At 37.7% G+C, this 12,600-nt stretch overlaps 1 protein-coding gene across 2 annotated transcripts in view; it reads left to right on the top strand.

Annotated features, from left to right (window-relative positions):
• Nucleotides 1–12,600, top strand: part of LOC110452696 (spastin-like) — a 59,472-nt gene that overhangs the window by 40,525 nt on the left and 6,347 nt on the right. For both annotated transcript variants that reach the window (XM_021501351.1, XM_021501350.1), the window contains 10 exons: nucleotides 3,879–4,036; nucleotides 4,225–4,354; nucleotides 4,916–4,980; nucleotides 5,248–5,322; nucleotides 6,256–6,327; nucleotides 6,724–6,799; nucleotides 7,252–7,343; nucleotides 7,702–7,781; nucleotides 11,212–11,334; nucleotides 11,598–11,668. In XM_021501351.1, coding sequence (XP_021357026.1) covers nucleotides 3,879–4,036; nucleotides 4,225–4,354; nucleotides 4,916–4,980; nucleotides 5,248–5,322; nucleotides 6,256–6,327; nucleotides 6,724–6,799; nucleotides 7,252–7,343; nucleotides 7,702–7,781; nucleotides 11,212–11,334; nucleotides 11,598–11,668 — 942 coding nt within the window. The remainder of the gene's footprint in view (nucleotides 1–3,878; nucleotides 4,037–4,224; nucleotides 4,355–4,915; nucleotides 4,981–5,247; nucleotides 5,323–6,255; nucleotides 6,328–6,723; nucleotides 6,800–7,251; nucleotides 7,344–7,701; nucleotides 7,782–11,211; nucleotides 11,335–11,597; nucleotides 11,669–12,600) is intronic.

The raw sequence follows: 12,600 nt of genomic DNA, 5'->3' as shown, positions 1-12,600 counted from the left end.
CTCGTTGTGTATGTTATATTTTGAGACTGATCATAAAAACAAAATGGATTAAAAGAAGAACTAAACAGATCTTTCTCATATTGCAATGATCGATTCTATTTCTTTCACATTAAGTACTGTACTAGTAAATATGTGAAATGACAAACTCACTTTGAAGGTTGGCTTTCATACACATCAGTATTAAGTTTAGATCAAAAGTTACCTCAAGGTGCATTTACTGTTAACATGACTCGATCAAACAGATTAGAGGAAAGAAGAGAAAAGATCGAACTGACAAAGAACTAATGAAGATGGTACAAAGGTGGGCGCCAAGATCCCTCTGGGATCTCTTGTTAGGTCACCTGAGACAAAGTCTCAAGTGACCTATTGCGATCGCCTTTTGTCGTATGTTGTGCGTCCGTAAACAATTTACATTTTCGACATTTCCCTCCAAAAACTCTGAACCAATTTCAATGAAATTTTGCAGAAACCTTCCATGGCCAAAGGTCAACAAAAATTGTGAATTATATGGTCCCCAGCCCCCAGAAGCCTGAGGGGCCAAAAAGTGTCAAATTAACTAAAATTCAAAAAAATGTTCTTCTCAAGATCTAGATATGGTAGAATCAAATACTCTTCATAGATGGAAGGGTCTTAGGTGCGTAACCATAATTCAGCTGACTGACAGAACCAGTATTTGTACATAGTACATATACTACCCAGGTCTTTCACACTACTTTTGCATTACATGTAGTTCAAGTTACCTTTGTTACAAAAGGATTTCTTTTTCATTTGGCAACATCGATAACATCAGTTTTTACATAACTCAGGTGACTGTTAAGGCCAATGGGCCTCTTGTTCTTGTTTTATAGATGTTTTATGTGTCGGAATGTTTTCTGTATGTGTGCCAGATTTAATGCAGTCATAATTTTGAGTGGTTCTGTTTTGATTTTTCTCTCGCATTATGTTTTCATTGAGCTGTTAAATTATTGAGATGTAAAATAAGATCAAGCAGCAAGTTAATAGTTGGTGATTCTGTGAGTGTAGAAATTGACCCTCTATATCGTATAAATCAGGATTTCCTCTACCAATTACTTATTATAATAAGTATTACATACACCCTAGGATAGGTGATATTAGGTAATAGATCTACTATTTGTCACTGATAACTGCAGATTAGTAGTGTTCCTTTCCCAAATGATAAAGATTATTATGAAAATAAGGGTTTCATTTAATTGTCTGTGAATTGACATCATCAACCTTTACCTCCGAGCGCTTATTGAATTAATGACTGATCAAGGAGAGCTTGTTTGATTGATGACTGATCAATGAGAGCTTGTTTGATTGATGACTGATCAAGGAGAGCTTGTTTGATTGATGACTGATCAACGAGAGCTTGTTTAATTGATGACTGATCAAGGAGAGCTTGTTTGATTGATGACTAATCAAGGAGAGCTTGTTTAATTGATGACTGATCAACGAGAGCTTGTTTGATTGATGACTAATCAAGGAGAGCTTGTTTGACTAATCAAGGAGAGCTTGTTTGATTGATGACTGATCAACGAGAGCTTGTTTGATTGATGACTAATCAAGGAGAGCTTGTTTGTTTGATGAATAATCAAGGAGAGCTTGTTTGATTGATGACTAATCAAGGAGAGCTTGTTTAATTGATGTCTGAACAGGGAGAGCTTGTTTAATTGATGACTAATCAAGGAGAGCTTGTTTGCTTGATGACTGATCAGCGAGAGCTTGTTTGATGGATGACTGATCAAGGAGAGCTTGTTTGATTGATGACTGATCAACGAGAGCTTGTTTGATTGATGACTAATCAAGGAGAGCTTGTTTAATTGATGTCTGATCAGGGAGAGCTTGTTTGATTGATGACTGATCAAGGAGAGCTTGTTTGATTGATGACTAATCAAGGAGAGCTTGTTTGTTTGATGACTAATCAAGGAGAGCTTGTTTGATTGATGACTGATCAATGAGAACTTGTTTGATTGATAACTGATCAATGATAACTTGTTTGTTTGATGACTAATCAAGGAGAGCTTGTTTAATTGATGTCTGATCAGGGAGAGCTTGTTTGATTGATGACTGGTCAAGGAGAGCTTGTTGAATTAATGACTGATCAAGGAGAGCTTGTTTGATTGATGACTAATCAAGGAGAGCTTGTTTGACTGATGACTCAACGAGAGCTTGTTTGTTTGATGACTGATCAATGAGAGCTTGTTTAATTGATAACTGATCAATGATAACTTGTTTGATTGATAACTGATCAATGATAACTTGTTTGTTTGATGACTAATCAAGGAGAGCTTGTTTAATTGATGACTAATCAACGAGAACTTGTTTAATTGATGACTAATCAAGGAGAGCTTGTTTGATTGATGACTGATCAACGAGAGCTTGTTTGATTGATGACTGATCAATGAGAGCTTGTTTGATTGATGTCTGATCAGGGAGAGCTTGTTGAAATGAAAACACAGTGGATGAGAAAACAGACATGGTTTTAATTTCATTAGGAAATCATGATTTAATACAACACAGATTAACTATCAATTATCACAATTATCTTTTATGTTCATTGTATCCAAACCAAGGCAAACATTTAGGTGATATTAAAAACATGGAAAATGGGAAGAATTAATACACTAATTTTGGGAAATTTAATTAAACTCTTTTTAATGCAATTGGATGGTGAAGCATTTCTACAGTTAATGTACTACTGAAAACATCATTATTAGATTTTTTTTGATTTTTTTTTTAAAATTATATGAATAAAGAATTCCAACATTGATGGAAGGTTTATTTGATATCTGACAAAATTGGAATAGCCATAAATAGAGGAGAGGCATTGTAGTGGGAAATTGTATTGATCTGTTGGTATCCTGACTGGCTCTGTCAATCAATGTCAGAGCTCCGTACTAGGAGGGAGTTAAGATCTGTCAGAAAAAACTGACTTAGGTCTGATCTATTGGACATTCAATTGACAGTTTGGTTGGAAAAATTGGCACCATAGTTCATGGCATGTAAAAATGAAATTAGCTTGTTTTCAAGTTATTCACTTTTAAATGTGTAAATTGTCTCCGTTCCTTGTGTTCTGTTGTCTAGTATTGCTGGCACAGGTACTTCTTTGATTGTCGTAATTAGATCTGAAGAACAAATTTTTCTGCCACCTCTGCATATTAAAGATACACATGTTCCATGCATGTGGAACACCCATGTTGGGTCCAGAATTTGCTGTCAGAACCTCAGCAAAATATCTGTTCTGAACCAAATTCTACATCATCAGGAAGAATAACTATAACTCACATACCTACATGTGATAGACTCTATATTAGGAATTCAGGATATTCAATTTGCCTTGTCATTTATATTAATATTTTCAAGAAATGTGCCATTTAATTTCTGTTTTTAATATTGGTGTACTGTGAATACATCTCCAGACAAGTATCGTATGGTATGCCTATTCGATTATGGATAATTGATTGGAGCTGTCATTTGATGTAATCAAGCAAATATCATAAACATTTAACATTATTATTTAGTTACTTGAATGCATACTTCCTGCATGAATCCTGTTTAAGTTGTGAATGTATTGTAACTCATAGTGGGAGGCTTTAGTTAAATAGATACTGAATAGTACTGTTTAAACTTTAGTACTCATCAAATTTTGTTCTTGTTCAGTTGAGTTTGTTATATTTATATACTATGTGTTTATTTGGTATACCAGCAGTTTGTTGCATGAATCTCTATAAGTCTGTCTGGTACACAAGTATGAGGACAAGCAATTGTGAATCTTCACAGAATTTTATTTAGCACACTTTACTTAGTACACATACAATGTACAAACTTGACATTGACTTGTCCAGTAGATTTTTATGTTCACCTTATTTGTTCAGCGTCCAGTAAGATGTGGAAACCAATGAGGCAGCCCCTGGCAGTGCACAAGAGTAACACCCTCCCTCGTAACAGTCGTCCCTCCAGTACGGGAGGGTCTTCCTCTGCAACTTCCTCCCCGGCACGCAAGTTCTCACACCAAAGGCAGCACTCACAGCAGGTACGTGATCAATAAGATCTTTTCAAAGTTCTATAGTAACTGGCAGGCAACATTAACAAACCCTTTTGGTAGAGATTTGTTGAGTTTGATAAGTGTAGAAAGGCATATAAACATAAGCCTTATCTGTGGATATTTACCAAATTTAGAAGTTTCTTCAAAGTCTGAACAGGTATATCTTTTGTACACAGAACCCAGGGGGCCGTCCTGTAAGAAAGGAATTGTCTTCCCTGAAATTGAAGAACATTGACAAGAAGCTGGCCGAGACCATTTTTAATGAGATAGTGGACAACGGTCCTCCAGTGCAGTTCACGGACATCGGTCAGTATTAGCTGTTCGGACAGATGTGAATTTATTAGGCCTATGTTACATATGGGAGGAATGGAGGTTCCATGAACCAACCATGATCTTTTGATAAGAATTAGGAACTGTTTGTTGAAGTATTATCCGACTAACTGTACATGTTTGATTACATTACCATTGACTTGCAATTCTGCAGTAAGCCTTCTGACACACCATTGTGTTACACAGACCATAATCCTTTGCAAAGTTTGTATCTTCTTGTGTAAAATATTTAGGAATCAAGATTTGATTTGGTTTGTTTGTGTTTTAAGTCCTGTTAACAGCTATAGTCATTTAAGGACGTGTCAGGTTTTAGTGGTAAAGGAAAGCCTGAGTTTCCGGAGAAAAACCACCGACCTACGGCCAATACCTGGCGACTGCCCCATGTAGGTCTCGAACCCTCGACCCAGTGGTGGAGGGCTAGTGGTAGATGAATGTCGGATGCCTTAACCACTTGGCCACTGCGGCCATCAGGAATCAGGAGAAAAAAACATGCATATATAAATCTGAGTTAACATACATTTTTTGTATATTTTATAGCTGGTCAGGACACAGCAAAACAAGCTCTACATGAAATTGTGATCCTACCTGCCTTGAGACCAGAGGTATGTTCACCTCCATCACTATCCACTGAGATTTTACTGTCTGTATTTTCGGCAAACATTTTATCAATAAATTTAAGCTTTGACAAGACAAGGAAGACTTTGAATTTTAAAGTACATGCACCAAGGTACATGTATATCATATTTATGTGTACGAGCTCATATTAATGTATAAATAGAACATTCTGGTGATGTAATATAAAACCTCATATATTAAAAGGTCACACAGTTTCTCAGATCTGAAGGGATTTTTTCACTTGCCTGTTTCAGTTATTTACTGGTCTGCGGGCTCCAGCCAGAGGACTTCTGTTGTTTGGTCCTCCAGGGAACGGTAAAACCATGTTGGTGAGTGCTGAAGTTAATCTGTGTGTTTTTTAAAAAAAGAGTTTCCGTCAACTCCCATATAAGGGTACATGTGTATGTATATGACCTCTTAAAAGGGCTTTTGACCCTCAAAATGCTAGAGGCTTACCATATAAAGGGGACAGAGTACAGGATTTATCCTTTATTTTACCCCCAACTTTAATGTCTGGTAAAAACACTGTTTAACCTAGGAATCAATGCCAGTGTTTTCAAGATGATTCCAAGAAAATGATTTCTGGCTGTGTTAGTTTACTGCTAGTGTCTTAACCCCATGTCATTACACAAAATTGGGTAAAGTTTTGTTTACAAAAGAAAGTCATGTAATACATTTATATAGACATCAGTCAGGTAGTTATATGATTAAGTACACCAGTATAATCTCTGGGAATCAGTATAGACATGAAATCCAACTAAATCCCACTGCCAAGTGAACTGTGTTGTCCTAACACCTGTTTGTTCCTAACAGAAATTCTGTTTAGACAGGGTTTATTGTAGGTCTAGGCACAGAACATTACAAATTACAGGACTAAAACCTGTTTGTACCTAACAGAAAATCTGTTTAGACAGGGTTTATTGTAGGTCTAGGCACAGAACATAACACATTACAGGACTAAAACCTGTTTGTTCCTAACAGAAATTCTGTTTAGACAGGGTTTATTGTAGGTCTAGGCACAGAACATCACAAATTACAGGACTAAAACCTGTTTGTACCTAACAGAAAATCTGTTTAGACAGGGTTTCTTGTAGGTCTAGGCACCGAACATAACACATTACAGGACTAAAACCTGTTTGTTCCTAACAGAAATTCTGCTTAGACAGGGTTTATTGTAGGTCTAGGCACCGAACATTACACATTACAGGACAGTTTGAGTAGTTATTGATGTATGTGTGAAGATCTGTATTTCTATATTACAGGCTAAGGCAGTGGCCAATGAATCCAATGCTACTTTCTTCAACATTAGTGCCTCAAGTCTCACGTCTAAATGGGTAAGGCAGAATTCACACTGATCAAGACTACGGTTGGTGTTTGATAATAACATACATATAACTGTCACTAGTACTTAAGCAAAATTAATGAAACAATCTACAAGTTATCAAGAGGCTTCAATACATCAATCAAAGGGGAAGAGTGGCTTGATATTATAATGGTTGAAATTGTTATTGCCGTTCATGTTATATATTCTTCCTATATCCATGCACTAATGATATATGAATAAGCTCAAGTTTACCTGGTTTGATAAAAGGAATTACAATCTGTAGGATGTGACTTCTTGTTTCACATTACCAAGCTTTTTGTCTTACTGACAACAGCTATGCTGCTGTGCCTGATTGCTGGTGTGTATATATATGGAGGACCTGGTCTGAGTTCTTGTGGTTTTGTAGGTAGGGGAAGGTGAGAAGTTGGTGAGGACCATGTTTACCCTGGCCCGGGAACTCCAGCCTTCTGTTGTGTTTATGGGTAGGTTTACTTTACGTCTCCAGTTATGTTGCAGTGTCATTTAATAACTTCTCTCGAAAATGTAAAAACACTATCAAGAAATCAACATTTAAATATTTTGAAAATAACAATCTCTTCTGGATATGTTTTGAAAAGGGTTACTTGTGCTTCAGATTTTATTTTCCTGTATAATACTTTCAGTTAAATGATGTCCACAGTGTTTTTTGTTAGAGTTTCATTGAGGATTAAACTTGTAAGCATATGTTAGTGTGGTTGTAATCACAATAATACCTGTTTAAAGGTAACCTCTCAGTATTTGAAATAATAGTTAGAAATAAAATATCAAAATAACACTTCTCAGTAGAAGTAACTAAATTTGTAATCCATTGGAAATGTTAAAGTTGCAAAGTATACCATTCTTCTGCTTGTTAAAGTTTTAGTTAGCAGACTGACAAATACTCCTTCTGTTGTAGATGAAATTGATTCTTTGCTGTGTGAGAGAAGAGAGGGAGAAAATGATGCCAGTCGAAGATTGAAAACAGAGTTTTTAGTGCAGTTTGATGGGGTAGGTATTTACATAGGTATATAATAACATTCTGTGTTTCCCTCCATCTGTGTAACCAGTGATATGTTCTGGAACACTATGTCTGAATGTCTTAATATACTTTCCTGAAACTTTATAGATAGATGGTCAAGGTGGCAGCAACGGGTCAAAAAGCCAATCATTGTAATGCATGTCCGGGCAATGCCTTCAACACTTCTGAAGGGCTGAACGTTTTTTTGATAAAAATCAGTTAAAGCACTAAGTGCTTTCAGGCAGTAGGTATTGGCTATATAAATGCTAACTGCAGTGAAGGATAGGGAAACTGCAAGGGGAGTAACTTCCCTTTGATAATGACAGAACAATGATTGTAATTCGACAGGTGGCAGGGAGTTCAGATGACCGAGTGTTGATAATGGGGGCCACAAACAGACCACAGGAACTGGACGACGCTGTTCTCAGGTATATAGTCTTACACACTACATTGTATTCTCTTACACAGTAGCATGAATACTCCATGAGCTAAATGCTGATGTGCTAGGGTATATGGTCTTTAAAATAAACCATTCAAATGAATTTTATTGTACCTGCAAACTTGCTAGATAAATATATTGTATGACATAAACAACTTGGGAAGATATTCATCTGAATGCACATTGTAACCTTTGGAAGTAGACTTTACTCCTTGTATTGTAAATACCATTGGCCTGTAATTCACAAACTTCACAAAAAACTGGAGTCCTACAAATCCTTACACCTATGACAAATGATGTGGAGGGTTAGACAAATGATGTGAAGGGTTAGACAAATGATGTGGATGGTTAGACAAATGATGTGGAAGGTTAGACAAATGGTGGAAGGATAGACAAATGATGTTGAAGGTTAGACAAATGATGTGAAAGGTTAGACAAATGATGTGGAGGGTTAGACAAATGATGTGGAGGGTTAGACAAATGATGTGGAAGGTTAGACAAATGATGTGGAGGGTTATACAAATGAGACAAATGATGTGGAAGGTTAGACAAATGATGTGGAAGGTTAGACAAATGATGTGGAGGGTTAGACAAATGATGTGGAGGGTTAGACAAATGATGTGGAAGGTTAGACAAATGATGTGGAGGGTTAGACAAATGATGTGGAAGGTTAGACAAATGATGTGGAGGGTTAGACAAATGATGTGGAAGGTTAGACAAATGATGTGGAGGGTTAGACAAATGATGTGGAAGGTTAGACAAATGATGTGAAGGGTTATACAAATGATGTGGAAGGTTGAACAAATGATGTGACGGGTAAGACAAATGATGTGGAGGGTTAGACAAATGATGTGGAGGGTTAGACAAATGATGTGGAGGGTTAGACAAATGATGTGGAAGGTTAGACAAATGGTGGAAGGTTAGACAAATGATGTGGAAGGTTAGACAAATGATGTGGAGGGTTAGACAAATGATGTGGAGGGTTAGACAAATGATGTGGAAGGTTAGACAAATGGTGGAAGGATAGACAAATGATGTGGAAGGTTAGACAAATGATGTGGAGGGTTAGACAAATGATGTGGAGGGTTAGACAAATGATGTGGAGGGTTAGACAAATGATGTGGAGGGTTAGACAAATGATGTGGAGGGTTAGACAAATGATGTGGAGGGTTAGACAAATGATGTGGAGGGTTAGACAAATGATGTGGAGGGTTAGACAAATGATGTGGAGGGTTAGACAAATGATGTGGAGGGTTAGACAAATGATGTGGAGGGTTAGACAAATGATGTGGAGGGTTAGACAAATGATGTGGAGGGTTAGACAAATGATGTGGAGGGTTAGACAAATGATGTGGAGGGTTAGACAAATGATGTGGAGGGTTAGACAAATGATGTGGAGGGTTAGACAAATGATGTGGAGGGTTAGACAAATGATGTGGAGGGTTAGACAAATGATGTGGAGGGTTAGACAAATGATGTGGAGGGTTAGACAAATGATGTGGAGGGTTAGACAAATGATGTGGAGGGTTAGACAAATGATGTGGAGGGTTAGACAAATGATGTGGAGGGTTAGACAAATGATGTGGAGGGTTAGACAAATGATGTGGAGGGTTAGACAAATGATGTGGAGGGTTAGACAAATGATGTGGAGGGTTAGACAAATGATGTGGAGGGTTAGACAAATGATGTGGAGGGTTAGACAAATGATGTGGAGGGTTAGACAAATGATGTGGAGGGTTAGACAAATGATGTGGAGGGTTAGACAAATGATGTGGAGGGTTAGACAAATGATGTGGAGGGTTAGACAAATGATGTGGAGGGTTAGACAAATGATGTGGAGGGTTAGACAAATGATGTGGAGGGTTAGACAAATGATGTGGAGGGTTAGACAAATGATGTGGAGGGTTAGACAAATGATGTGGAAGGTTAGACAAATGGTGGAAGGTTAGACAAATGATGTGGAAGGTTAGACAAATGATGTGGAGGGTTAGACAAATGATGTGGAAGGTTAGACAAATGATGTGGAGGGTTAGACAAATGATGTGGAAGGTTAGACAAATGATGTGGAAGGTTAGACAAATGATGTGGAGGGTTAGACAAATGATGTGGAAGGTTAGACAAATGATGTGGAAGGTTAGACAAATGATGTGGAGGGTTAGACAGATGATATGGAAGGCTAGACAAATGATGTGGAAGGTTAGACAAATGATGTGGAGGGTTAGACAGATGATGTGGAAGGTTAGACAAATGATGTGGAAGGTTAGACAAATGATGTGGAGGGTTAGACAAATGATGTGGAAGGTTAGACAAATGATGTGGAGGGTTAGACAAATGATGTGGAAGGTTAGACAAATGATGTGGAGGGTTAGACAAATGATGTGGAAGGTTAGACAAATGATGTGGAGGGTTAGACAAATGATGTGGAAGGTTAGACAAATGATGTGGAGGGTTAGACAAATGATGTGGAAGGTTAGACAAATGATGTGGAGGGTTAGACAAATGATGTGGAAGGTTAGACAAATGATGTGGAGGGTTAGACAAATGATGTGGAAGGTTAGACAAATGATGTGGAGGGTTAGACAAATGATGTGGAAGGTTAGACAAATGATGTGGAAGGTTAGACAAATGATGTGGAGGGTTAGACAAATGATGTGGAAGGTTAGACAAATGATGTGGAGGGTTAGACAAATGATGTGGAAGGTTAGACAAATGATGTGGAGGGTTAGACAGATGATGTGGAGGGTTAGACAAATGATGTGAAAGGTTAGACAAATGATGTGGAGGGTTAGACAAATGATGTGGAGGGTTAGACAAATGATGTGGAAGGTTAGACAAATGGTGGAAGGTTAGACAAATGATGTGGAAGGTTAGACAAATGATGTGGAAGGTTAGACAAATGATGTGGAGGGTTAGACAGATGATATGGAAGGCTAGACAAATGATGTGGAAGGTTAGACAAATGATGTGGAGGGTTAGACAGATGATGTGGAAGGTTAGACAAATGATGTGGAAGGTTAGACAAATGATGTGGAGGGTTAGACAAATGATGTGGAAGGTTAGACAAATGATGTGGAGGGTTAGACAAATGATGTGGAAGGTTAGACAAATGATGTGGAGGGTTATAAAGATGAGGAGGGTTAGACAAATAATGTGAAGGATAAGACAAGTGATGTGGAGGGTTAGACAAATGATGTGGAAGGTTAGACAAATGGTGGAAGGTTAGACAAATGATTTGGAAGGTTAGACAAATTATGTGGAGGGTTAGACAAATGATGTGGAGGGTTAGACAAATGATGTGGAGGGTAAGACAAATGATGTGGAGGGTTAGGCAAATGATGTGGAGGGTAAGACAAATGATGTGAAGGGTTAGACAAATGGTGGAAGGATAGACAAATGATGTGGAGTGTTTGCCTTTACAGACGGTTTGCCAAGAGAGTGTATGTGAACATGCCGCGGAAGGAGACCAGGAAGTCCATGCTGACTCAGTTACTGGCCAAGCACAATAACCCACTGACCAGTGGTGAACTGTCCGAGGTGGCAAGGTAAAGTTCAATCTGCAGGTCAAAAGTGTTTGTGTTCAATTTTTGTCCACAGTTTGATGATAGCAAATTTTTACCATAAATAATCATTTTCATTGTTTTAATTATTGACACATATATGCAAAGATGATGCTGTTGACAGTTGAAGAAATGGTTCTCACAAATTAAATAATAATGAATTGACAGATTAATGCATGGTTACAGCTAATGCAGTGTAGAGATGTTTCTTGTAAGGCGAGTTATACTGAGATGGTTGGTGTTGACAGGTTAACAGAAGGGTACTCGGGCAGTGACCTCAATGCCTTGGCAAAAGATGCAGCACTGGGACCAATCAGGGGTGAGGATTTCAACATTTAATCAAATATTCATTACCTGTCGCACAAAGTATATAAAAGAATTCTGCGCATCAGTTATTGTCATATTGCCTGGCAAATGATCAAACTCTGATGTGTCAACTTCCAAATTACACCTCGCTGTTTGAACTTATGTAATGGTACATTTTTCCAATGTGATATTTTCTTACCAAAGGGTATTACAAACTCTCAGTTATGAAAGCTAAATGTCTAACAAACGTTCAAATGTTAGTTGACTATGCCAAATGATGTTTGTTTTCCTTCAACAAGAATACTTTGATTTTCTATTCAGCCTGGAATCTGCTACCTGTGGTTATATGTTATTGGATCGAATATTCCCCTGTACATGTGTATATGTGAATGGAATCTTATAACAGGAAGCATTCTGAAACTTTGGCTTTAATATCAGTTGACATGTGATGATTATACTTACCAGTCATAATACATGTGGTGATTATACAGTTGTGGGATCGCACAACGTTACACGTTGTGCGGTGTGCGCACGGTGTGTGAACGGTGTGTGCACGATGGGCGAACGATAAAAAGTTGGACGATCATTGCTTGCGCACATCTGTGCGCACGATGGACGGACGCTGTGCGATAACAATCGTGGTTGGTGTAAATTGAGGAATGCCTTAACAATTTATACGGTTTTGTGTTTAAACATATAAACTTGATGTTTACGTATGTTTCTATATTCTAGCAACATCTATAAACTTATATAATTATCTTTCTGTCTATACATTCTTATATTTAGAAATTGTGTTTTCTGTGTTTTTAAACAAACTTAATCGTCACATGTAAAATTACAACACAATCCCGTATACAGGTAAACATAACTACTTTGTACATGAACCTGGACCGTAGTTTTCTCCCCGCCTGGGGCACTTACGTAACTCGTCGGGTAAGGCCGGGG

The sequence above is a fragment of the Mizuhopecten yessoensis genome, unplaced genomic scaffold (assembly GCF_002113885.1).
Source record: "Mizuhopecten yessoensis strain PY_sf001 unplaced genomic scaffold, ASM211388v2 scaffold6821, whole genome shotgun sequence".
In the NCBI taxonomy this organism is placed as follows: Eukaryota; Metazoa; Mollusca; class Bivalvia; order Pectinida; family Pectinidae; genus Mizuhopecten; species Mizuhopecten yessoensis.
The sequence above is the reverse complement of the archived record's forward strand: the minus strand, read 5'-3'. Positions and strand labels throughout refer to the sequence as shown.